We start from the raw sequence: 24,638 nt of genomic DNA on the forward strand, positions 1-24,638 counted from the left end.
GCGGGAGGACCCTGCTCCTCACTGCGGTGTCCACTCATTGGGCAACTGAGAGAGAGAGAGAGAGAGAACGTATAAACCAGGAGGGAGGTCACGGGTCCTGCTGTGTCCCTGGCCAGGGTTTGAGCCCCAGCAGCACAAAGGAGGGGCTGTGGCACTGGGGAAGCTTTGGCTTCTCCCTCTCCATCTAAAAAATTTATAGTACTGCGAGAAACAGAGAGGAGGGGAAGACAGAGAAGGGGAGAGAAAGAGAGACCCCTGCAGACCTGCTTCACCGCCTGTGAAGGGACCCCTGCAGGTGGGGAGCCTGCAGTTCGTACTATGTTGTGTTTAACCCGGTGAGGTGAGTCCCCGCCCACACCACCCCCATCTGAAATATTTTTTATTTCTACTTTTTTAGTTGATAGAAAAATTTTAAAGTCAGCCTGGGGGCAGGGAGGTGCTGCAAAATGCTTTCCAGGCTTGCGGCACCAAAGGTTCCTAGTTTATCCCCGGCATCACTGTAAGCCAAGGCTGAACAGTGCTCTGGTGAGAACTCTTAAGTAGGGGCCGGGCGGTAGCTCAGCGGGTTAAGCGCACATGGCGCGAAGTGCAAGGATTGGCATAAGGATCCCAGATTGAGTTCCTGGCTCCCCTCCTGCAGAGGTGGTGAAGCAGGTCTGCAGGTGTCTGTCTTTCTCTCCCCCTCTCTATCTTCCCCTCCTCTCTCCGTCCTACATAACAACTACAGCAATAACAACAACGATAAACAAGGGCAACAAAAGGGGGAAAAAAAAAACAGCCTCCAGGAGCAGCGGATTTGTAGTGCATGCACTGAGCCCCAGCAGTAACCCTGGAGGCAGAAAAAATATATTTATGTAAATAAATGCAAAAATACATAATAGATGTCAGCTGGGTGTGGCGAGATCCCACAGGCTCGATGCCCAGGTGTTGCATGTAAAGAAATATGCCAGGAGTCTGTCTTTCCCTCCTCTCTCCAAATAATAACTACAACAAAAGGGAAAATAAAAATATATAAAAAATTTATTTCCTTTGTTGCCCTCATTGTTTATTGTAGTTTTATTAGTGTCATTGTTGTTGGACAGGACAGAGAGAAATGGAGAGAGGAGGGGAAGACAGAGAGGGGGAGAGAAAGACAGACACCTGCAGACCTGCTGCACCACCCGTTAAGTGACTCCCCTGCAGGTGGGGAGCCGGGGGCTCAAACCGGGATCCTTACGCCGGTCCTTGCGCTCTGCACCACGTGCACTTAACTGCTGCACTACCGCCCAACTCCTAAAAAAAATTTTTTTAAGAAGTCTTCTGCAGAGCCATGATGCTGTCTCCCATGCCGATTTATTTGTTTTTACCAGAGCACTGGTCAGTTCTGGTAATGGTGGCATAGTGGATTGAACCTGGGATTTTGAAGCCTCAGATATTAGTCTCTTTGTATAACCATCACGCTGTCTCCCCCACCTATCTCTCCAATCTGAAGTGGGCCAAGTGGTGAAGCCCCACTAACACAACCTTTCTTTTGTTTGTTTTTCCCCCTTTGGTTGTTGTAAGTTACTATTATTATTATTGATGTCATCATTGTTGGATAGGACAGAGAGAAATGGAGAGAGGAAGGGAAGACAGAGAGGGAGAAAGACACCTGTAGACCTGCTACACTGCCTGTGAAGCGACCCCTCTGCAGGTGGGGAGCCGGGGTCTCAAATTTTGCACTTCGCGCCACATGTGCTTAACCCGCTGTGCGCTACCGCCCGAGCCCCGTTTATTTAAGTAAGTAGTTTTGAATGAAAAAGACACAAGCGAAGCACCGGATGGAACCAAAACCTGGTAAGGCACACAGGACATGCACTCTACCAGCCATGAGTGTCAGCGCCGCAGCTCCTGCCTCCAGGGCTGGGCTCCCGCAGTCCCAGACTCCCAGCCTCCCTCACACCCAGGGGCCCCCAGCCAACCCCCCACCCAGTGGCCCATGTCCCCAGCCCCTGCACAGGCCTGAGTCATGCACGGTGGCCCACCACCCCTGGTGTCCTGGGCCCAGCAGAGCTGATGCAGCTGGAAGCCTCTGGTAATGCTTCACCCCATGGGTCCCCTGCCCAACCTCATAGGGAAGTGGGGGTTCAGGTGTAAGCATCCCACCCTTGCTGTCCACACTCCTGCCATCATCAACTGTCCCCTCCCTTTCCTTCTGGCCTCCTCTGGACTACCCACTCCCCAGCCTGGGCAGCCTCACACCTGCAAGTCTCCTCAGACTGACTGCAGTTCTGTTCTGAAAGCACCTCATGGGTGTACAAGTCTCCCCGCTGCTATAAAGGTCCTAGATGGACATCAGACTGAGTCTCCCCACTGCCATAAAGGCCCTAAGAGCACATTACGAGTGTGCAGTCTCTCCTGTGTCATGAGTCTCGGAAGGCACACTGAGGCCCAGAGCTGCCCCCTTCCTGCCCTCAGGTGTGGAGCCCAGAGGGCGGTGGACAGCCAAGGTCACAGCCAACACAAGGGCCACACCTGTTTTGTTTTAACTTTTTTTATATTTATTTATCCCTTTTGTTGCCCTGTTTTTTTATTATTGTCATCATCATCATTGTTGGATAGGACAGAGAGAAATGGAGAGAGGAGGGGAAGACAGAGAGGGGGAGAGAAAGACAGACACCTGCAGACCTGCTTCACCGCCTGTGAAGCGACTCCCCTACAGGCAGGGAGCCGGGGACTCGAACCGGGATCCTTGTGTCTTTTTTTTTTTTTTTTTAAGACTTAGTCATGATAGAGCCAATCAGAGCATCACTGGCACACGCAGTGCTGGGGACTGGACTTGGGTGTGTACCGGCAGCCTCACACAGGCACCATCCACCTCAGCAAGTCCAAGGCCGACTTTGTCATTCTTTTATTATTGCCCTCCAAGGTTTATTTATCCATTTCTTATCAGAGACGGAGAGCAAAGAAACCGGAGCACTGCTCAGCTCTGGCACTAGGTGCTATCGTGGACTGAACCTGCAGCCTCTGGTGTGCAAGTTGGTGCCGTCAGGCTGAGCTAGGACCCCGTGCCCCGTACTTTTCAGACAGACAGGGCGAGACACCACAGCACTGGAGCTGCCCCTGCCGCTGTGGCACCTGCCAGGCGGTGCCGAGGTTCAAAGGCAGGCCCAGTGCACATGAAGACACGCGCCCTGTTCGTGAACCGTGTCCCCAAGTGGACGTGCCCAAGTCCTAAGTCCTGGTCCCTGTAAGTGACATGAGTTAGAAACAGGGTCACGTGCTCTTCCTGGGCTCTGGGTGGGCCCTTGGTCCAACACCCAGCATCCTGAGAACAGGACAGACACACGGGGAAAAGGCCACAGTGGAGGGACACCAGGACTCTGGGGCCGCCGGGCACCAGACAGAGTGAAGGCACAACCTCACGCCACTCAGTGCGGGCGGGCTCTGGCCTCCGGAGATGGAAGCTGGGTGCCCGTGCTGGGCGCTGTGGCGGCACACACTGGCCACAGATGGACACACCGACCAGTTAGTCTTCCCCTGGCCTCAGCGGTAGCACCCTGGGTCCTGGGCACGGGGGGGGGGGGGGGCATTTTCTGTACAAGGAAACATGGCCGAACCCGACATGTAAAACGCATGGGGGGGGGGGTTGGGGGCAGGAAGGGACCCAGCAGGCCGCACCGCACACCACACGGGTGGAGCGGGTCCTTCCGCGGCGTCTCCTCCCTCCATTTGGAAAAATACCAAGACTCTGCGAGGAGCGGTGGAGTTGTGCAGGGATCATGATGCCTGCCCAGCCCTGGCAGCGAGGCCCCGCTCCTGCGGCTTTATTAGCAGTGGTGAGTTCTGAGGGCAGACCTGGGCCACGGTCACCAGGCAGCCGCGCCGCGTCGTGCTGTGTGCTCAAACAGGTACAAGGACGCGTTCCATGACGCGAGCAGGAAGGGCACAAGGCACCTCCCAGGGCACAAGGCACCTCCTACTTACTTGGGTAAAGGTCAGAGATGAGGGCAGGGGTGAGATCACAGAAGCAGGGGGGTGGGCTAGGGACCCCCGATGTAAGTCTGGTTGAGGGGCCCAGAAGCAGGGGGGTGGGCTAGGGGCCCCCGATGTAAGTCTGGTTGAGGGGCCCAGAAACGGGGACCTGGACAGAGGGAGGGCAGCTGGAAGACAGGGGATCCCCTCAGCAGCTCCCAGCTGCCTTGCAAGGGGCCGGGGCCTGCAGACAGGAGTCCAGGGGCCCAGCTGGCGGCCCCGCGTGTGTCCCCGTGGGCGCTTCTCCGGCCAGGCCGGTCCGGGCGGCCGTGGTGCCGGCAGGACGGGCAGCGGGCGAGGCCCCCAGCCGGCGGGCCGCCTAGTCACGGCGACTTATGCCGCGACCTGGGCACGGCGGAGAGGGCGAGGAGGAGCTGGGCGGCATAGTAGGTGGTCATGACCACCAGGCGGCCGTGGGGCAGGGGCCGCACAAACATATGCCAGGCCAGCACGCTGTCCGAGAGCGTGAAGAACAGCGCCCCCCAGCTGGCCGGGGGCCCGCGCACCAGGCCGCGCCACAGCACGAGGGACAGAACCAGGGTGTACCCCGAGAAAGGCAGCGCCAAGTCGGGGGGGAGGTGCAGCAGCAGGATGACGCTGTAGGGGATGCAGACCAGGACGACAGGCAGGAGCAGACGCGGCCGCAGGGGCGCCCAGCCCAAGGCCCACAGGTACAGCAGGTGGGCCGAGGCGAAGGCGGCCATGCCTGTGGAGTGTTGGGGACGCGCAGTGAGGCCCAAGCAGCTGCCCCCAGCAGCTCCCTGCCGTCTGAAGCCTGAGGGAAGGCCTGCCCCGGGGGCCCCCGCTCCCACCCTGGCTGCAGGGTCCCCGGATGGGCGATCTTAAAAAGCTGGGGCCGGGTGGTGGTGTGCCTGTTTGAGCGCACACATTGCCGTGTGCAAGGACCCGGGTTCAAGCCCTGGTCCACACCTGCAGAGGGCAGACTTTACAAGTGGTGAAGCAGGGCAATAGGTGTCTCTGTCTCTTATCTGCCCCTCCCCTTTCAACTTCTGTCTCTATGCAAAATAAACCCATAGATATGCATGCCAGGGGCCAGGGCCACGGGGCCAGGCTGTGGCACACTCAGCGGAGAGCCCACAGCGCTATGTGCAAGGACCCAGGGTCAAGCCCCTGGTCCCACCTGTGGGGAGGGGGCTTCATGAGCGACGGAGCAGTGCTGCAGGTATCTCTCTCTATCTCTCTTCCATTCCTGTCTATCAGGAAAGAAGGAAAGACAAGGAGGGAAGGAGAGAAAGTATGTGTGTCAGTGTGTGTGGGGAGCCAGGTTCAGCACACACAGTACTAAGCACAAGGACCCATGCAAGGATCTGAGTTTGAGCCTCTGCCAGGAACATTGCAGGCACCGAACCCCAGTGATAACCCAGGTGGCAAAAAAAAAAAAGAGGCTGTGTGTGTGGGATCACGTGTGTGACTCTGTGTGCGTGCGTCGGTGGCTCTCAGTAGAGCACACACATTACCTGGGCAGGAGCCCAGGCCACCGAACGGAGCACTAGCGGGGAGAAGTTTCACCGGCGGCGGAGTGCTGCTGCACCGTCCATCTCTGCTCGGCTCTCTAGATATCTAAAGACAAAAATGGCCACTGGGAGCGGTGCAGCTGCAGGGCTGTGCAGGCGCTGGTGGCCTGCAAGGCAGCTCCCCTAGGAGGGCGCCTGCCACGCCGGGCGAGTCCCTCGCTCCCTGTGTCTCCCGTCTGAAGTAAGCCCAAGAGGGGGATGGAGGAAAGCTAACACCCTATGTAGTTTTGCTCCCCACAGAGATTCGCTCTCTCTCTCTCTCTCTCTCTCTCCCTCCCTCCATCTTTGGGAAGGCTCTCCTCTCACTCTCACCCCAGGGCTTTTGCACTTGTGGGGACCATGCTCCCTCAGATGGGGCGCCTCTAGTTTTCGGACACCACTGTGACCCCCACCCTCCCGCCAGACCCCCAGGGGCTCACCGTAGAAGAACGCCTGGGGCCAGATGAGGCAGGCGTCCCCCACGGCGGAGCACAGCAGGGCAGCCCGAGGGAGCGACGGGGAGCCCCGAGCCCGCAGGTAGAGCGCCAGGCAGAGCACTGGCAGGCACTTGACCAGGGCGCCGAGCCAGGACGGCGGGTCCTCGGGGATCCAGAGCAGGAAGTAGACAGCGCAGGTCACAAAGAAGGGGCTCAGCCACTTGCCTACGTGCAGCCACTTCTGGGGACAACAAGGGCCGCTCAGCCTGGCCGGACCTCAGAGTGGCCACCCCTGCCCCCAGGCGTGGAGCCCAGCCAGCCCATCCAGACGGGTCCTGCTGGGGCCGGGATCCCGGCCTCGCAGGAGGCCGCTCAGCCCCTACCCGCTTCCAGGGCTCTCTCACTTCGAGTCTGAAGTCGGGCTTCGGGCGCTGCCCCTCTCCCCAGGAGCCCATGCTGGCCTCGGACACCCCAGGGTGGCTCGTCTGGTGCCAGCAGCCCTGGGGAAGGAGCGGGGTGGCGCGTGGTTACACGTTAACCTGGAGGAGCGTCCTGTGACCCCTGGGACCGATAACAGGCCCGGGATGCCGCTCCCACTGCCGGGCCGGCCCCACCTGGCACTGCTGATAAAGTGGCATCGAGGACGCTCCCCAACGGCCTTGGGCCCAGGCAATCAGAGGGGCGCAGGATCCCAGCTCTCCTCAGCCCCACCAGGCCCGCTCTCACTCCGCCTGCGGCAGGCCCAGCCTGTGGGGTGGACAAGATAGCCCTCCTCATGGCTCCTGTCCCGCTGCACCCGCTCCTGCCCCCTTCTGGGCCCTGAAGCGCAGGGACAGGGATGGGGAGGGTGACCTCCAAGCTGGGCTGACGAACCTGCAGTGGCTCCTGCCCGCTCCTCAGCGCCACCGTGCCCTGGGTCCACACTCCGAGGTCACCAAACAAAGGTCTCCCACCTATGCGTGGCCAGCGGTGACCCCTGGAATTTTCCGCTTAAAGCCAGACTCACCCCGGGGGTCTATGTGACTGACAGGGCGGGTGGGGCCTGAGGCAGAAGGCTGAGGGGAAGGGCCTTGTGGGCCCCTCTTGGGGCCTCTGCTTGTCCGTCAGTACACAGGGACCGAGAGGGACCGCAGGCTGAAGTGGTTGGCTTGAAGGCCATGGCACCTTCCAGCCGCTCTGACAGGCTACACCCACCCCGTGATGGGACGGAGGTGCATTCACCCCCAGCAGTGGGCCCAGCGCACGGCCGTGAGGCCCTGGCACGCCTACTTCTCACAGCCTAAGCCCGACTCAGGAGACGCCAAGGCTCCGTCTGTACTACTCCCCACTCCTGGTGGTCAGTTTTTCTTTCCTTGACATAAGAGGGCGAGAGACGGAGCGAGAGGGAGAGGCCTCAGGCGCTGCCCCCGAGGCACTCCCGGGTGGTGGCCGGAGCCTTGACCCCTGGTCCTCGCCCACGGTGACACGTGCACTCTGCCAGGTGAGGGAGAGGGCACCCGGGGACCCGTCACCGGCAAGGCAGACTCCTGGCGTGGGGGAGCTGTACCCGCAGCCCCCCCACCCCCCCCCGGGCCCAGCACAAGGCCGGCTCAGGCTGCCCCGGTGGGCCCCAGAAGCGAGGTCTGAGCAGCGGGTCTTAAACTGTTTTTATTTATATCTGCGATATGAAACAGAAGCTCGGCACGAACACGCTCTCACGCCAGCCTGGGGACAAGGAGCTGGGGACAAGGTCACTTGGCAGCCAGCGGGACCCCAAGCCCTCAGGCGTAGGGAGGGATCCCACCAGACCCCTGCCCTGGGGCCCCAGGGCTGGGGTCTCAGTGGGTGTATCAGGGCCCCATGGGAATGTCACTGGGAGTCCACCTTGGACGCGGACCCTGGGCTTCCCCCCCAGATCAGAGAAGTCAGCCAGGCCAGGCTGGGGGCCCTTAAGCTCCCAGCCGGGTCAAAGTGCAGGGTCCAGGGCAGGGGGGTGGGCAAAGGCACGGCCCCCACTCAGGCCCTGGGGAGCACGAGTGCGGTGTGGTGTCTGCCCCCGAGGGCGGAGCGCTGTCTGTGAGGCAGCAACCCTGGGACCCCCAACGCAGCCCCCATCCACCCGGCCAGCCTGGCTTCCTCCCGGCTCTCCACCCACTCTCTCTTCCTCGATACATATATATATATATATATATATAGAATATAGGTCTCTCTCTCCATCCCTCTATCCACTCTCTCTCTTTATTCTAAGAGACAAAACTCTGTAGTTTCTTTTCTCAGTGCAAATGGGGGGGGTCGCCTGTCTCCTGGGCACCAGCCTCCTGGGAGTCCAGGGAGAATGTGGGGGGGGTGGGTGAGGATGGGGCGACAGGGTTATCGTGGGATCTGCCCTGCCCCCACCCGAGCGATCCACGCAGAGCACGGAGATCAGCCGCCACCACCAGGACCAGGCAGTCACCTGGAACCAGAGGAGAGCCTGTGAGGAGCCGCAGCGGGCCTGCCCAGCCCCCCTCCCCTGAGCCAGGCCTGCCCAGCCCCCGCCCCCGCCCACTGCCCCTGCCGCGGGGCCCCACCCGAAACCTCCACCCACAAGCACTCACTGGGAGCCTGGGGGTGAGGGCCCTCCGGGTGAGGGGCCACTGGGCACAGGAGCTGGCTCAAGGGCTTGGGCACTGAGAGGAGGAGCGGAGGACAGGTTTGTGGAGTCCAGAGAACACCACGCCTCCACCAGGCCCCCAGAGAACACCACGCCTCCACCAAGGCCCCCCACGCCTTGCCGCGCTTGCTCACCTCTGGCTTTGGGGATGCCCCAAGGGTTCTAGGCTTTTTTCCCCCTCTGTGGTCTGGGGGGGCTGGTGGGCCCCAGATGCTGGGCCAGAGGTAGCAGGGTCTCTGGCTGCACTGTGGAGAACCGGGGCATAGGTCTCAGCGCCTGCCCAGAGGCGCCGCTCCACACCCCCAGGGTTTTCCCAGAGTCACACCCCCTCCTGTCACCTGTCCAAGGAGCCGGGGGTGGAGGACATGCCCCTGAGGGTGGCCTGGAGGTCCCCCATGCTGACCAAGGCCTGGCAGGGGTCTGTGGGGAGGGAAGTGGGGCGTGGGTGACTCAGCAGGCCACGGAGGGCTCTCTGGGCACGGGGCGTGTGCGAGGCCGGGGGCACTCACCTGAGGGCTCCGTCTCCGTCTCCGTCTCCGTCTCCGTGAGGGTGCTGCCATCTGTGGCTTCCTGAGGTGCTGAGGGGTCAGCGGGGTCCTGAGACCTGGCGAGACGAGCAGCCCGGAGGAACCGGGGTCAGCACTCCAGTCTGAGAGGAAGCTGCGTAGCCACCTCCCTCTCTCCAGCCTGCCCTCACCTGAGCTGCAGGGCGTTGTGGGCTGGGGGACTGGCCAGGCTCTGGGCCGGGAGGTCCTGGGGTGTGTCACGTGGCCCCTGTGGGGCAGGTGATCCAGAGCGAGACTCCTCATCCCGGGGGTCCGTTTGGGCGACTGTAGGCACTGGGTCAAAGGCGGCTGTCCAGCTGGTGCCTGGTGCGCCGGGGCGGGTGACAGGTGAGCACATGCGCACACATGTGTGCGGGAAGGCAGGCGCCCCCACCGTCACTCACCCAGAGGCTGAGAGCCAGGGTATGCGCGGGCCCCGGCGCCCTCTCCGTCCGCTCCACCGGCCCCATCCTCCTCATCCTCGTCCTCTTCATCCTCCTCCTCGCTGTCCGTACTGCCTCCACTCCTGCCCCAGAGCCTCCATCAAGCACTGCGCAGCGGGGCCCCCAGGGGGTCACCCGCCCCGTCTTCCCGCAAAAAGCACGGGCAGCCCGTGACCCAGAGGACAGCCACCTGCCTGGCCCGCGGGGAACGGCCACCACGTCCCGAGCGCTGAGCAGACTGGGACTTCAAGGCAGCTTGCCTGCTCTCCGGTGAGCGCAGGCAGTGAGGGGACGGCGAGCGCAGGATGGGCACTGCCACACCCCAAGGGGGTGCCCAGCAAACTCCACGGAAGGGGCAGAGCTGTCATCTCATCTCGGCTGTGCATAACCAGCCTGCTCCCCGCACCCCACCCGCAGGGGGAGCTCACAAGCAGTGACGGTAACACTGCAAGCATCTTTCTCTCCTGGTCTCCCCACACCATTCCAATAAATAAAAACAGAAAAGTAAGAATCAGCCTGGGAGCCACACGACTGTGCACACCAAGGCCCAGACAGGCACACAGGCGCACACACACGCACACCCTGTTCTCCAGAGTGACCGCAGAGTAAGGGACCCTCTCTCAGAACCCTGATGTCTCTTCCTGTTGAAACTGACAAGCTGACACTCAACTCTAGAATCTCAAGGGACCCAGAGTCCAAACAATCCTGAAAAGCGAGAACCTCGCCTCCCTGCCCCCAACGGAAACAGCTTTTCTTTAAAAACAAAACCCAGACAGAAGCGAGGCCAGACGGATGGATGAGGCAGTCGGGGAGCACAGGACACCCCCACCCCGGTGGCTCTCAGAGTCACTAGCACGTCACGTCAACGTGACGGCTACGGGCCTGGGCACGAGGTCTAGGTGATGCCCTGGTTCTGTCTCTCCCACTCACTAAAACATGTAAGTACTTGAAAAGGCTCGAGGGGCCACTCGGCAGTGGGCTCCCCAGTGCCCCACAAAGAATCCCAACAAGCATAAACACGCAGGGGCAAAGGGTAAAGGCTGGGCTGTCGTCGCAGGCCGAGCGGTGTCGCCCTGGCAGGTCCACATGACACAAACCCGTGCCGTCGGCTCGGCAGCCACACTCGAGAGAAACTGTCAGAGGCGGGCAGAGCCGGCCACCGCGAGGGATGCCGAGGCCCAGCCTGTGCGGGTGGACGGCGCGGCCTCGTCTGCCTGGACTGGGGCAAAGGCGCTGGCGCGCTATCTGACCACCGGCGGGGAAAGCCTATCCGAGGGCTCCCCCCGCTCCCAACAGCATGGCCACTGCTGGGACCGACCAGGTCTCTGGCTCTCACCTCCAAAGTGCCCGTCTTCCCCACTCTGCAGCTTGCGGGGGCAACGGGAGACTCACCGCATGCCCGGGGGTGGGCCCAGGCGGCTCCCCCTGGCCAGCTGGCCCCCCTGCCAGGCGCCATCTTCTCCGTCAGACTCCCCAGAGCCCTGGCCCTCATCATCGTCATCTTCCTCCTCATCATCAAACTGCTGAATCCGGTCTTTGTAGCAGATCTCCAGCAGGTTGGCGTTGGGCTGCAAGAAGCGAGCAGTGAGGGTGGGTGAGAGCCGCCCTGCCCACAGACCCCAATGCCCCAGGGGCGGGGGCAGAGGCAGGATGGGGGAGCCTACCCTGGCCCACCCCACCCGCCCACAGCTCTCACATTCTCATCGTCGGCGTTGAGGGAGAAGGTGATGCTGGCCGTCTTGTCGAAAGGTGCACTGGAGGGGAAGCAGAGGCACAGTGAGCACAAGGGCGGCCACTTCTCTGCCCTGACTCGCATGTGCCAGGACCCATGCCAGCCCGAGGTGAACAAGTCACTGTACCACTGGGCAGAGAAGGAGCCGTTCGCTGCCCCCACGGGTCTCCGGCCACAACCACAAGGCAACGTGTAAAATTTACACTATGTGAGAAAAGTGGAACTTCGAAGTCCAGTAGGTGGCGCAGTGGAGAAGCGGTTAAGCTCCAGAGCACAGGGTCCCGAGGTCAGTCCCTGGCATTAGATCTGCCAAAGAATTCTGTGGCCGCCAAGTCAGCTCGTGGCTGCAATGCAGGTGAGCAGCGCAGAACACAGCCGCGGCGCAAAAGGCAGAGCGGCAGCCCACCGGTGGAAAGCTCCCCGTCCCCCGACGGTGCACCTCTGCGCACGCCAGCTCAGCACCCAGGACCCCCGGGACCCGGGGTGATGCCTAGGGGTGGGGGAAGGGGGGGGGTCTAAGGCTGAAGCCCTCCCTCCGGGCCGAGGGGATGGTGAGGACATGCTGAAGCCCCCCCCCCCAGCAGTCCTGACTCACTTCACGCTCTCCTCCTGCTCCCCGAACTCCTCATCATTAAAGCCAAAGTGGTCGATGAAGGCCGAGGTCATGCGCTGCATCTGGAAGTCCATGAAGGCCTGTGGGGGCACGGGGCACGGTTAGGGGCTGCGAGCAGGAGCAGGAGCGGGGAGCCCCCAGCCCCCAGCCCAGCAGCTGGCCCACACCTGCTGCAGCACGGCCTCCTCAGGGAAGGTGAACTCCTTGAGCCGGTCGTCCTCGTCGTCACTGGACGAGTGCATGCCGTGCGTGTTCACCTGGGGGGGGGGGGCAGGTGAGCCCCTGGTGGGGTCTGGGAGCGCCTGGCCCCGGGGGTCAGGGTGCAAGGGCTCACCAGGTCCACCATGTTCTTCTTGTTGGTCTCAGCCAGGGGTCCTGACACGAAGGCCTCCCACTGCTCCCGCTGCTCTTCTGGCAGCTCTGTACACACAGGGGGGGGGGGGGATAGGGGAACACGTGAATGGCCCCCCACGGCCAGCCCCCACCCCCAGGCTGCCCTGGGCCTCACCTTTCAGCAGCTGCCCCAGCTGCTCGGCGTTGGGCCCCTTCTCAGCGTTCTGCACCAGCGCGTTGGCCACTCGGGTCAGGTGGCCCATGTAGCCTTTCCTTGGACCCCCTGCCAACCTGGCAGAGCAGAGGCAGCTGCAGGGGGGTGCAGGGACCACCCTCTCTTCCCCTCAGACCAGAGGAACAGAGGCGGCTGGATAGGTGCAGCGCCCCCACCCCCCAAGCAGGCAGGTGCTCACTGTACTCGGTCGTTCTCTTCCCAGGACGTCAGGATGCGCTCCACTAGGCGGCACTGCTGCAGCAGCTGCGGGGCGAGAGTGGCGTTGGGGCTCCGGGGCTCCCCCCACCCCCAAACAGCACCAGCCAGGACCCAGCCCAGGCCGGCACGAAAGGCGCTTGCTCCTGCCTGCAAGGGTGGCCTCAGCCCAGGAGAGCCCTGCCCTGTCTGCCCCTCCGGACGCTGCTCGCTTCCTTCCACCCGCTGCGTGGCTGCTCGACCCTTCTCCACGCAGACAGAGGGAGGGAGCCACAGCACCAGACCGGCGTCAGCTCCACGGCAGCCAGGTGCTGGGATCTGAACCTGACCACGAGCCGGCAAAGCTCGGCCCCACTACCTACCAGCATGGCTGTTTCACCCAGCCACCAGAGGCACAGGCGGGCCCCAGGGCCCAGCACAAAGCGCCCCCAGAGCCGGGGGTGAAGCTGACTCACATGCTTCATGACGGGGTTTGGGGTGGGCGGCTCGGGGCTGTCGTCGGAAGGAGGCCCGGAGCTCAGCATGGCGCTCACGCACACCTCCACCTGGGCGTGCAGGAAGTTGTTGAACACGTAGTGGAAGAAGAGGTCCTGGGGGAGAGGGGCACACGCTGGTACCAAGAAGCAGGCCCCCGCCCTGCCAAGCCCCCAGCCCCGTCGCCACCCCGCACCAGCATGGTGTTGGGCACATCCAGTGCCAGGAGCTCCTGGGTCAGGGCTGCGTCATTGGCGCTCAGGGCGCTGGCCAGCAGCTTGACCACGTGCAGCCGCATGTTGCCCAGTGGGGGGGACAGGTTGCCCCACGTCGTGCGCAGCGGCTCCAGCTGTGAGGACAGGAAAGGTTCAGCTCACGTCACCGGGACAGGGAGACCGCCACCACCGCCACCACCTCCGCGGACAGCGCACCTCAGGCGGCTGGAGCAGGAGCTGGTGGAAGCAGCTGAGCCGCGGGCGCAGGGCGTGCAGGGCGCCCATGCTGGACACGGCGCCGTCCAGGGTGGCCTGGGCCAGGAGCTCCAGCTGCCCATCCACGCTGCTGAAGAAGTTGTTCACGGTCACCGGCTCAGACCTGCACCGGGACAGGACGGGGCGAGGCGATGAGCCGCCCCAAGCTCCCCGCCCTCCACGTTTGCGTGCAAGCTAGAGGGAGCCAGAAGCTGCTCCGCTCCCCCTAGGCTGGGCCAGGTAGGGCAGGGCTGAGGGAGGAGGTGCAGTAGGGGGCCGGCCCCCCGCAGATGCTGCACAGGACTCAGGTCTTCACACGGCTGCTTCCTCAGCTGCTGACACCCCCCAGGACCATGTGGCAGCCGCAGCAGAGGCCCGTCCCCTCACCTCGGCCGCCGGGGCTCCAGCAGGGTCAGCAGCACCTGGATCCCACTCACGATGACGGACTGGTTCTGCTCCCCCTCCAGCATGTTGCTCAGCAGCTGCTCGACAGTCTCCTGCCTGCGAGGAAAGGGGGTCGGGGGTCAGGTTGAAGGCCAGGCCCTCTGGGCCAGCTGTGCCGCCCTGGGCTCAGCAGCACCGCAAACGCACTTCTCCAGGGTGGCCAGCAGCTGGTCGGGCTCCGGGCTGTCCTGGACCTGGATCATCTGCTCCCGGCTCAGGCGGATGATGTCGCACAGGGACTGGGAGGCGTTGGAATGTTGCTGAAACGACAGAGCGAGCCGACTCGAGGCTGGCCCTCACAGACACGGGCACAGGTGTCAATGGCGGGAGCGCAGCGCGTGCTCAGTGGGAAGTGACGTGCGGGAGATAGGGAAGCCCAAGGAGGCCGGCTGGGAAAGGAGCCCTGCACAATCTGAGGGTCAAAGCAGCCCTGAGGCCGGGCACCCAGGAACATGGGGGCTAAGGCAGTGGCCGGTCAGAGGACCGGGCCGTGACACACACTAGACATCCAGAAGAGGCAGCTCCAGAGAAGGGAAGGCCGGCCACTGTTTGCCAGCGCCCAGGGCACAGAGGGGCATGGGGAGTGGCTATTGATGCATGAAGGGTTTCTCTTACTGAAGCTAATTAAATTTTTTGCCACCAGGGGCTCGTGCCAGCACGACTCCATTGTTTCCAGTGACCATCTTTTCTTTCCCTTTCTTTTTGAAAGAGAGAAATTAGAGTGAGAGGAAGAAAGGTGAGGACAAGCACCTACAGCGCTGCTCCACTGATCGTGAAGCTTCCCCTGCGTGGGGATGGCGCTGGAGGCCGGGTAATATGTAAACTATGGCCTGGCCCCACTGTAGGGTCTAGGAGGGATGGCAAACATCCTAGCGACACTGACTTGTGGTGACTACACAACTGTCACACTGCCTGTCTCTCTGCCCCAAGACACCAACGCGAGGGCTGACGCTCTCCAGGTGGATAAAGCACTGACTGCTTAAGCTGCGGTCCTGAGTGACGTCTGGCATTGCATGTGCCAGACTGAGGCTCTGGTTCTCTCTCTCTCTCATAGGTAAATAAATCCAGAAAGAAGACGCCGGTAGCATCAGACTGTGGGCCTGAAATTCCCAAGGACCAAGGCCACACACACAGGCCAGGGCTGCAGCTTGGGCCCCTCCCTCACTCCCCGCCTCGCGCGAAGCTCTTCCAAGTGTGACGTAATGAACCTATTCTGTCAGCGTGCGCTCCGTCGGCTGAGGTCTCCACCTGCTGCCTGAAGCGCGGCAGACAGGACACTCACATTGTCGTCTCTGGACGGGTGGATCTGCTCGATGAGCCGCTGGACGATCTTCTCCTCATTGAGCCACTAGGACAAGAAGGCAGGGCTCCTAGTCCCGACCTGGCGACCCTCCGAGGCCCCGTCCTCCCATGCGCCCCCCCAGACACCATCTCACGTTGACCACGTCCTGCCTCAGCTGCGGCCGCTCCACGCAGGTCAGCAGGCGCAGCAGCAGGTCCATGATGGCTGAGGTGCCGATGTGCTGCAGCAGCAGATCGACGAAGTCATCCTTCTTCCGAAGGAAGGACACGAGCTGGGAGACACGGTGTGTGAGTGGGGCCCAGCCAGGCCCGTCCTGCCCCACACCCTGGGAATGCCTCCACCTGGTCCGTCTTGCGGTTGATGAGGATGCCCATAACCTTGCTGAAGAAGCTGGCCAGCAGCGGGTTGAGGGTGCCGCTACTCTGCAGGAAGCCGTACAGCCTGTTCAGGAGCGCCTCGTCTGCACCCAGGGCATCGTTGATCTGGGGCACATCGGAGGTCAGGATCTCACAGGCCACACTGGGGTACCTGGAGGAGGCAGGTGGGGCCTTCAGACCCAGCAAGGACAGTGGAGGCGGGAAGAGGCACCAGGAGGTAAGAGGGCCTCCTCTCCCTCCACACTCAGAACCCACGGTGGTTCTTACACAGCACCCGGGAGCACCGGTCTCCTAGGCTGGACAGGCCCCGCTCCCCTCCTCTTGGATCATCCCACTGCCCTGCCCAGCCCAGACCGAGTCTCCTGGTCACAGGTGGACTTGGGGCAGGGGGCTTAAAAGTCACAGCAAAGGTAGAGAGGACACAGATAGGAGCAGGTGTCTGATGGAAAGAGATCAAGGGACATGCTACTGTGCCTACCGTGCCCACCTGAGGCCCATTTCACAAAGAGCAAACCAAAGGGAAGGGTGGCCTAGCTTCTAGGCTTACAGTGGAAGGTGAGAACAGAGTGGGCCATGCAGCCTGCAGAGCACAGAAGCTGGCGAGGGGGGCACCAGGGGCCCAGGAGGGAGGACAGACAGGAGATGCCAGCACCCTCCTCCCAGGACACCAGCCCTGAGTGCCAGGGCAGGCAGCGGCATATGGAAACAGGTAGTGGCATGCCCTCAGAGCTTGGCACTGGGTATGGGGTCAGGATTGGGCAGAGCCTGTGCCATTCATGCTGCAAAAAGAGAGTCGAGAGAGGCTTCTGGAGCCCAGAATCAGGGTCCATATGCACTGCCCTCCCCCGTCACCGACCCGGCTGTGGCACCGCACCAGCCTGCAGAGCGCGGGCCAGGGAAGCAAGCTCTTGTGTGTCTATTCCTTCTTCCAGTTGCACGCAGTCCCACAGACTCAACAGAAAGTCATTGAAATAGAAGAAAACGGGTGGGATATGGGCCAAGCGAGCAAGACTGCCTCAGCTCGCTCCTCAAAGGCTGAGTGAGTCCCTGTGGGGGGGAGGGGGAGGCACATCCATGCAAGGGGCACCTAGGAAATCTCCAGGGTGGAGGAGATAGCCTGCTGGTTCTGAAAGACTCTCCTGCCTGAGGCCCTAAGGTCTCCGGTTCAATCCCCCCGCACCACCATAAACCAGAGCTGGCAGGGCTCAGGTGGAAAAAAATAAAGAAGCGGTTGTGGGAAGGCAGTCCAGGGAGCGGCAGCTAGAACACCTGAAGTGCAAGTGCCCCGCCCTGCCCCACCCCAAGGCTGCAGGTCCTGACTGTGCGGAATTCCGGGGATGCCCGGGGTTCATTCTCTTGCTCCTCCCACCCCGGGTACAAATCATCTCGTGTGTGCGTGCACACCTGTTCCTCGCACCCTCCAACCCCCAGGGGGTGTACTCACTTGTAGCGCAGTCGCTCCTCGCCACTGGCAGGCGGCTCCTGTGTGACCCAGGCCACCATGGCCTGCAGGTGCGGTGGCTGCAGCAGGAAGTCCAGCAGCTTCCGGTTGACCACCTTGCACTCCTGCAGCACGTCCTCCTCATCCAGGAGCTCGGGCAGGCTCAGGTCCTCCCGCTCCAGCAGCGTGTCCAGGTGCGAGCTCGTGTGGAGGTCAAACTTCCAAAACATGGCGCCCTGTGGGCGGCGGGAAGGTGTCAGGGCTCCCCGAACCTCTGGGGGGCACTGCCCATGCTCAGGGGGCACCTCACGCATATGGCCAAACACCTCATCTACCTGTAAGCCCCCAGCCCCACAGACGTATCCCAGGCACGGACCGAGCATAGACTCCCAGCACTGCGCTCGCTCAGAGCAAGCTGGGTCCCATTCCCACTTCTGTGAAGGGACCCCCAGGGCCAGGTCTAGCTCCCACTATCCCCCACCGGTGTCTGCTGATGGAATTCAGAGGCTCCAGGCTCCACAGTGGGCATTGGACACTGCCAGCTGGGCAGCAAACACCCTGCCATGTGCAGGGCGTGGGGTCCTGGCAGAGCAGAGGGGAAGTCTGCAGTGTCGTCTGCAGTGTCTCCAGGCTGTGGCCGTTGCCTGGACACCACACACACACATACACACACACACACACAAACACACCCACCCCTCTCCCACCCACACCCAGGACAGGGAAGAGGAAAAGTGCAAGGGGCGGGGCACCTCCCAGAACAGCCTCTGGCAACAGGGTCCTAGAGCAAGCAGGGGGGACACAACACACCTGTCCTCACACCGCCTGCCCCCTCGGGCAGCCTCTGCTCCCAGGGGCCCCAGGCTGCACCGGGTGCTCCTAGCATGACAGGCGCAGACCGGGCACTCGGGTCACCCAAAGGCCTGAGGCCACAGCTGACAGTAAAAGGCAGGGACGTCATCGGGGCACCTTCTGGACAGGCGTGCCTGTCCTTTCCTGCACCAGCTGTAGGCAGGGCACTTGCCCTGCCCGAGGCCCTCAAGCTCCCTCCACTAAAGGAGGAGGGTGGCTCCCAGCCTCTACTCGAGGGCTCACACTCCCCCACGCAGGCCCTCCTGCTTCCGCAGCTGCGCCTCGCCTCGCCCCGCACACCAGGCTCTACCCTCAAAGCCAGCCAGGCCCGGGGCTGTGAGCCTTCAGAGCCTGTCACCCCCAGAAGGTCCCTGTGTGACCCCCTGCCTGGCATCCCCGCCCCCAGATGCATACCGCAAGGCCACGCCTCATGTCTCAACTCAACTCAACTCCCACTAGCACTTCACAGGCAGGGAATTGAGGTAACCAACAGCTCAACTCCAGGCGCCCAGACAGGCCAGCACGTCCCCTACGGGGCCTTCCCGAAGCCACTCTGACTGCTCACTCTTCCCAAGACACGCGAGGGGGGAGGGTTGCAGCAGTGTGTGGAGGTGGAGATGTTGGGCCCAGGCCTCCCCATCCCTTCCACAGCCACAGGTTGAACCCCACAGGTCCAAAGGGTCTGAGGCCTCCCTGCAAAACACAGCCAGGGCCGGAAGCGGAGTACCCAGCGGAATGCCCAGCACCCCCAAGAGGCTGATCTCAAGCAGGGAAGCAGTGCAATGACGCCGGTATCTAGGAGCAGCGAATTTGGCATGCGGTCCTCAAGTCTTAATGACCCTGGTGGTATTAACAGTAATAATAATAACACACCTTTACTGTGGAGGGGGTCTGCCTTGCCTCACACAGCGCCCAGGTCTGAGCCCTGGCACCACACGGCAGGTGCTGTGGTGTCTTTCCACACACGTAGCCTGGCGTGGGCTTGGGAAGTGGCATCAATGCTGCCAACAGAGTCCCTGCCCAGCAGCACCACCAGCCAGAGCTGAGCTGTGCCCGGGTGTCTGTCCAGTAGCAGCCAGGGCTGACGCACCCAAGCTCCGTTCATCCCTGACGCCCCCCGGGCCCCCACGTAATGAGGAAAACGAGCTGTTGGGAAGACCTGGAACTAAAGGCTGCCCCTTCCTCCTGGCCCGCAGCTGCTCACCCCTGCCGCAGTTTCATGGGGCACAGCCCAGCACAGCCCTCTGTACCTGGGGCCTGGCGGCCGCCCGCCTCCACCCACCCCTGCAATAGGACAGCAGCCTGGCTGGCCCAACGGCTGCAGCCCTGGGAAGCCCTCAACCCCGGTCACCGCATCGCTCTGTGTCCTGTGTCCCAACTGCCAACGCTGTCACTCCATAAAGACGCATGCCCGCCTGATTAGGTGACATCCTCGACGGCATCCAGCATGGAACCCGGCCCCAGATGAGGGCTGACGTTGGATCAACAACATTAACCCACAAGCCACCGCGTTTCATGTCTCATGTGGAGCCTGCCGCCAGACAGGACACTGAAATGTGACACACCATCGCTTCAGCCCATGGCCCCCTCTCCCGCGAGGCCGAGGAGCAGACCACCCAGGGCAGGCTGGGAATGGGCGGAGAGGGGCTGTACCACGTGTGTCAAGTGAACCCCGATAGTGTCAAAGGAACTCATGTTGCACCCCATCCTCTGCAGGCCCCTGGCAATCCCCCTGCTTCCTGCTCAAGGCACCGAGCTGGGTTGGGGGGGGGCGGCAGGAGACAGCGAGGGGATCAGAGAGGTCAGAAAGTCACCGAGCAGGCTAGTCACCAGAACCAGTTGCCAAGGGCTGCAAGTCACAAGCTACACAAGAAAGGTGAATCCAGAGAAAGTGGCCTGGTGGCTTTGAAGCTCCGTGGGGCTGAAGAGAAGCTGAGGGAACAGCGGCTGCTAATGGGAACGAAGGAGTTCCCTTCAGGAAAAGGCCACTCCAGAGAACAAATAAAGTTCTACCCCGGGCGGAGGGTAGACAGCAGAATGGTTATGCAAACAGACTCTTAAGCCTGAGGCTCCAAAGTCCCAGGTTCAATCCCCCGCACCACCATAAGTGAGAGCTGAACAGTGCTCTGGTTAAAAAAAAAAAAGTTCTACCCCACCCAGGGTGGGGATAGATAGCATAATGGTTACACAAAGAAACTTTCATGCCTGAGGCTCCAAAATCCCAGGTTCAATCCCCTGCAATAAACCAGAGCTGAGCAGTACTCTGGTGTTTCTCACTGTGCCTCTCTCTAAAATAAAAGTAAATAAGTAAAATACTTTTAAAAAAAAAAACTCTACCCCTGACACAGTGCCAAGGGGGAGGCTCTGGTTCTTTTTTTCCTCTCTCTCTCTTTCTCTCTCTCTCGATAGAAAGTAAATCTAAAAAAAAAAAAAAACCCTAAGGATGGTCTACAATTCTTTTAAGTCCGCTGAGTCGAGTACCTCGCGCATGAACTGTATTGCCAGAATAACACCACCAAAAACAAAACCAAAGCTGCCAGGGCCAGGCCTCAGTCCTGCTCAGTGATGTCTAAGCCCCGCTGCAAGCACACAGCTGGGGCCAGGGGCCAGTCGATGTGTGGGGAACCTGTGCAGCCCGCAGCCTGGGGTGCTCGCCCCCACATCACGTGGAGGCAGCCATCAAAGAAGCATCCCACCACTCAGTGATAGAGGGAGTCGTGCTCCCAGCTGAGGCCCACTGAGATCCTCCCAGAAGCCCCCAGCCCCGCAACCTCCCCACTTGCTCCAGGTGGCAAGTAAAGCCAAGTGGCTCCCAGGGCTGGCTTTCCGGTGAACTTGGGGGTGGGGGGTGCTGGGAGGGTGCGATAAGCACAGAAGTCTCAGGGCCACCAGGAGGGGCGGGTGCCCTACAAACTCACTTCTCAGCTCCAAAGAGGAACACAAGGAGACAAGTAAACTCGCCTGGGACCCACTCAGCTCACTCCCCGAGGCGAGCAAGGCGAGGTGAGCCTTGGTCATGGGTGAAATGGGAGCTCAGCCCGAGAGGGGCAGGAGCCCCAGTCTGGCTTAGTCCCGCCTGCCCCAGGGCAGACACAGAGGCAGCCTCCCTCCCTCCCTCTGCCTGGGGGGACCGAGCCCCTGAGTGCTCTGGCGGCCCCCACCTGTGCAAATTTTAGCCAACTTTGAGAAAGCGGAAGCAACTAGCACTGGTTTTTAGCAACCGTTTGGAAGCGGAAGGAGAGGAAACTGTAACTGAGAAAGGAAGCCATGAGAAGCGAGAACTACCTCTGGCCCGGCTCTGCTCTGCACCATTGCTCGTGGTCTTTGCTTGGGGGCCTTCTCGGGCCTCCACACCGGCTGCCCCCCTCAGGCCTGCCCGGCTCAGACGGGGCCTGACCGCAACCCCCGCAGAGCCGTGCCTGCTGTCACCGCTGCTGCCACCGTCTGTCTGTCCAAACACAGCTCCGCCTGCCAGGGAAGCCGTGGGCAGATCCTTACTGCCACCCCTTCCTCGCCTGGCTTGGCCTGGCCCCGGCATCCGGAAGTGGAGGTCAGAGGCGCAGAGGCCTCTGGGAAACACCAGTGTCAGAAGAGACCATTTGGGGCCTGCTGAGCACAGCCACCCTCACCCATCAGAGACCAGCTACAGCTCTGATGAGACTCAGGCTAAAGCAAGCCCAGGCGGGGTGGGGGGGTGGGGGAGCTGACAAGGCCTGCACCCCAACTTCTGCAACATGGACCTGGAGATAGGAAAACCTGGGAAAAGGGTGGGGACTGTAACAGCAGGACCCCATGAATGTTCCGGCTCTGGCCCAACAAGGCACGCAGCTGGGCAGCGTCTGGGAGGTGGGGCCAATGAGGCCAGAAGGCAGGGGACCTGCCAAAGCCCCCGGGACAAGCTGGAACCCACCTCAAAACCACACTCTGCCGAGCCGTGGATGTGAGAGGTCCCGAGTTAGGTCCCCAGCATGGCACATTCCAGAAAGATGCTCTAGTTCTCGGTCTGTGCTTTATGTCCAGGTGCTGGTCTCTCTCTCATATTTTTTGAAAGAAAGAACCTGGGCACACCTGGACGAGGCGGCCCAGAGGAAGAGCACAGACTCAAAGCTCACACTGACAAGGCCTTCAGGCTGAGTCGTGGCTTTAGAGGAACCAATGGTCTGAATCGCTGAATGACCAGAGGCAGGCAGAGTGCTGCGGGCACTGCAGTCACAGAGGTACCGCTCCAAATTCAAAACCTCCGAGGGGCGGCGAGACAGCACAGTGTTTATGCAAACACACTCCTGCCCGAGGCTCAAAGGTCTCAGGTTCAAGCCCCAGCAGAGACTGGGCCAGAGCTGAGCAGGGCTCTGCGGGGGGGAAAAAAAAAGCGAAGGACAAACAAACCTCTGTGGGCTCTGGCCTCCTCACTCACGATGGCCCCCACACCTCATGGTGACAGTAAGACAGCACTTCTCCAGGGATCGGGAGCTCGCGCCCCGCCCCGCCCCGCCCCGCCCGCAAAGGGAGCGAGGCTCCACCCCCGCGCCGGGCGGCAAGGCTGCTCACTCACCCAGGCGCCCAGCCTCTCTCAGCGCTGCACCCGCTTAGCAACCTGCAAAGCAACACTGCCGCCACCGCCTGCCCCGCTTCAGGGCCCTTCAGGCATGTGTGCCCACACACCACTTCCTCCAGGAAGCCCCCCCTGACTGTGTTAGGGGCCTACCCCGCGCTTCATGTCAACCCGACAGCCGCTGAGGGCTCTGGGACAGGGTTCTGGGCCCCTGCCTCCCCCTGGAAGCCGCCTAGTACAGAGCCGGAGGGACTTGCGGTTCCTGAAAGCTGGGGGGCGGGCGGGGCTGCCGTCCCGACCGAGGAGTCTCATCACAATTGGTGGATCGGCCCAGGGAGCGGCTCAACGAAAAGCATGCGGGCCCCGTGCCTCTCGCATAAGCGTCTGTCTGTCGCTCGGTCAGTCTCTGCCTGCCGTTCACGAGCTAAAGCGGCGGGGAGAAGCGGCGCTTCTCTCGAAGAGACTCAGCGGCCCCCCAGGCTGTACGCCCAGGACCCCCGCTCCCGGAAGCGCCCACCTTCACACATCTGCCCTTCCTCCCACTCTCCATGGTGCCGGCTCCACCGCCTCCACCCTGACAGAAGAGCCGGGCGGGCGCCTCGGTGACCCGCAATTGTGACCGTCGCCTCTGTCCCTCCCTGTCCGTCTCCGCTCAAGGGGCGCCCAGGGACGCGCTGGGGAAAGGAGAGGTGAGGGGGTGCGGCCGCGGGTCTGGGGGCAGCTGAGGGGGAAGTGGAGAGAGCCCCGAGACTGCAGAAGACTGGGCGGCCGAGGGGAGACTGGGGGGGCTGAGGAGACTTGGGGGGGGCAGAGGAGAGACTCGAGGGGCTGAGGGGAGACTCGGGGGGCTGAGGAGACTTGGGGGGCTGAGGAGAGACTCGAGGGGCTGAGGAGACTCGGGGGGGCTGAGGAGAGACTCAGGGGCTGAGGGGAGACTCGGGGGCTGAGGAGAGACTCGGGGGATGAGGAGACTTGGGGGGCTGAGGAGAGACTCGAGGGGCTGAGGGGAGACTCGGGGGGCTGAGGAGACTCGGGGGCTGAGGAGAGACTCGGGGGCTGAGGGGAGACCCGGGGGCTGAGGAGAGACCCGGGGGCTGAGGAGAGACCCGTGGGCTGAGGGAGACCCGGGGGCTGAGGGGCGACTCTGGGGGCTGAAGGGAGACCCGGGGGCTGAGGGGAGACCCGGGGGGTGAGGTGAGACCCGGGGGCTGAGGGGAGACTCGGGGGACTGAGGAGACTTGGGGGGGCTGAGGAGAGACTCAGGGGCTGAGGGGAGACCCGGGGGCTGAGGAGAGACCCGGGGGCTGAGGGTAGACCCGGGGCCTGAGGGGAGACCCGGGGGCTGAGGGGAGACCCGGGGGGCTGAGGGGAGACCCGGGGGGCTGAGGGGAGACCCGGGGGCTGAGGGGAGACCCGGGGCCTGAGGGGAGACCCGGGGGCTGAGGGGAGACCCGGGGGCTGAGGGGAGACCCGGGGGCTGAGGGGAGACCCGGGGGCTGAGGGGAGACCCGGGGGCTGAGGGGCGACTCTGGGGGCTGAGGAGAGACCCGGGGGCTGAGGGGAGACCCGGGGGCTGAGGGGAGACCCGGGGGCTGAGGGGAGACCCGGGGGCTGAGGGGAGACCCGGGGGCTGAGGGGAGACCCGGGGGCTGAGGGGAGACCCGGGGGCTGAGGGGCGACTCTGGGGGCTGAGGAGAGACCCGGGGGCTGAGGGGAGACCCGGGGGCTGAGGGGAGACCCGGGGGCTGAGGGGAGACCCGGGGGCTGAGGGGAGACCCGGGGGCTGAGGTGCCGAGAGGACGCGGCGGCGGAAGCGCACGGCGACCGCGGGGTCCGGGCTCACCTGCACGGGGGGGCGGCGGCTCCTCGCACTCGGGGCTCATCGGGGCGCCCCCCTCGCCCCGCCGGCTCGGGCCCCTCGGCCTCTCCGGGGACGGCGGCTGGCGCGCCCACCCGCGGGCGGCGGGGTTCGCGGTCCGGCGGCGTCCGCGGGCCCTCGGGGGGACGGCGCCCAGCTCCCTCGGCCGGCCGCCCGGAGGACGCCCTTCTCCGCGGC

General features: G+C 62.7%; 2 protein-coding genes across 11 annotated transcripts; both read right to left on the reverse strand.

Moving 5' to 3' along the window:
• Window positions 1-2,111: 2,111 nt before the first annotated feature.
• On the reverse strand, window positions 2,112-7,424 carry TMEM86B (transmembrane protein 86B). 6 transcript variants are annotated; one of them, XM_060175852.1, is made up of 4 exons: window positions 6,818-6,928; window positions 6,349-6,444; window positions 5,948-6,182; window positions 2,112-4,699 (listed from the first exon to the last, which is right to left on the reverse strand). In XM_060175852.1, exons 2-4 carry the CDS (start codon window positions 6,397-6,399, stop codon window positions 4,317-4,319), a joined length of 669 nt encoding a protein of 222 aa, XP_060031835.1. In that variant the 5' UTR covers window positions 6,400-6,444; window positions 6,818-6,928; the 3' UTR covers window positions 2,112-4,316. The 6 variants fall into 6 exon arrangements, with proteins under 6 accessions (XP_060031835.1, XP_016048967.2, XP_016048965.2 ...); XM_016193481.2 differs by having other exon boundaries at window positions 2,114-4,699; window positions 6,559-7,424; XM_016193479.2 differs by having other exon boundaries at window positions 2,114-4,699; window positions 6,328-6,444; window positions 6,559-7,424.
• Window positions 7,425-7,573: 149 nt separating this feature from the next.
• PPP6R1 (protein phosphatase 6 regulatory subunit 1) lies at window positions 7,574-24,564 on the reverse strand. 5 transcript variants are annotated; one of them, XM_060175817.1, is made up of 24 exons: window positions 24,426-24,564; window positions 17,185-17,417; window positions 15,705-15,891; window positions 15,497-15,634; window positions 15,343-15,408; window positions 14,208-14,320; window positions 14,004-14,117; window positions 13,578-13,740; window positions 13,343-13,495; window positions 13,128-13,262; window positions 12,656-12,720; window positions 12,418-12,533; window positions 12,244-12,329; window positions 12,077-12,166; window positions 11,892-11,989; window positions 11,261-11,318; window positions 10,957-11,132; window positions 9,526-9,647; window positions 9,274-9,445; window positions 9,086-9,180; window positions 8,915-8,996; window positions 8,711-8,821; window positions 8,521-8,592; window positions 7,574-8,378 (listed from the first exon to the last, which is right to left on the reverse strand). In XM_060175817.1, exons 2-24 carry the CDS (start codon window positions 17,409-17,411, stop codon window positions 8,375-8,377), a joined length of 2,643 nt encoding a protein of 880 aa, XP_060031800.1. In that variant the 5' UTR covers window positions 17,412-17,417; window positions 24,426-24,564; the 3' UTR covers window positions 7,574-8,374. The 5 variants fall into 5 exon arrangements, with proteins under 5 accessions (XP_060031800.1, XP_060031802.1, XP_060031796.1 ...); XM_060175819.1 differs by lacking the exon at window positions 24,426-24,564 and adding an exon at window positions 21,316-21,470 and having other exon boundaries at window positions 13,578-13,707; XM_060175813.1 differs by lacking the exon at window positions 24,426-24,564 and adding an exon at window positions 21,316-21,469.
• Between the last annotated feature and the right edge of the window lie 74 nt (window positions 24,565-24,638).

This window comes from Erinaceus europaeus, chromosome 2 (assembly GCF_950295315.1).
Source record: "Erinaceus europaeus chromosome 2, mEriEur2.1, whole genome shotgun sequence".
NCBI classification, from domain to species: domain Eukaryota; kingdom Metazoa; phylum Chordata; class Mammalia; order Eulipotyphla; family Erinaceidae; genus Erinaceus; species Erinaceus europaeus.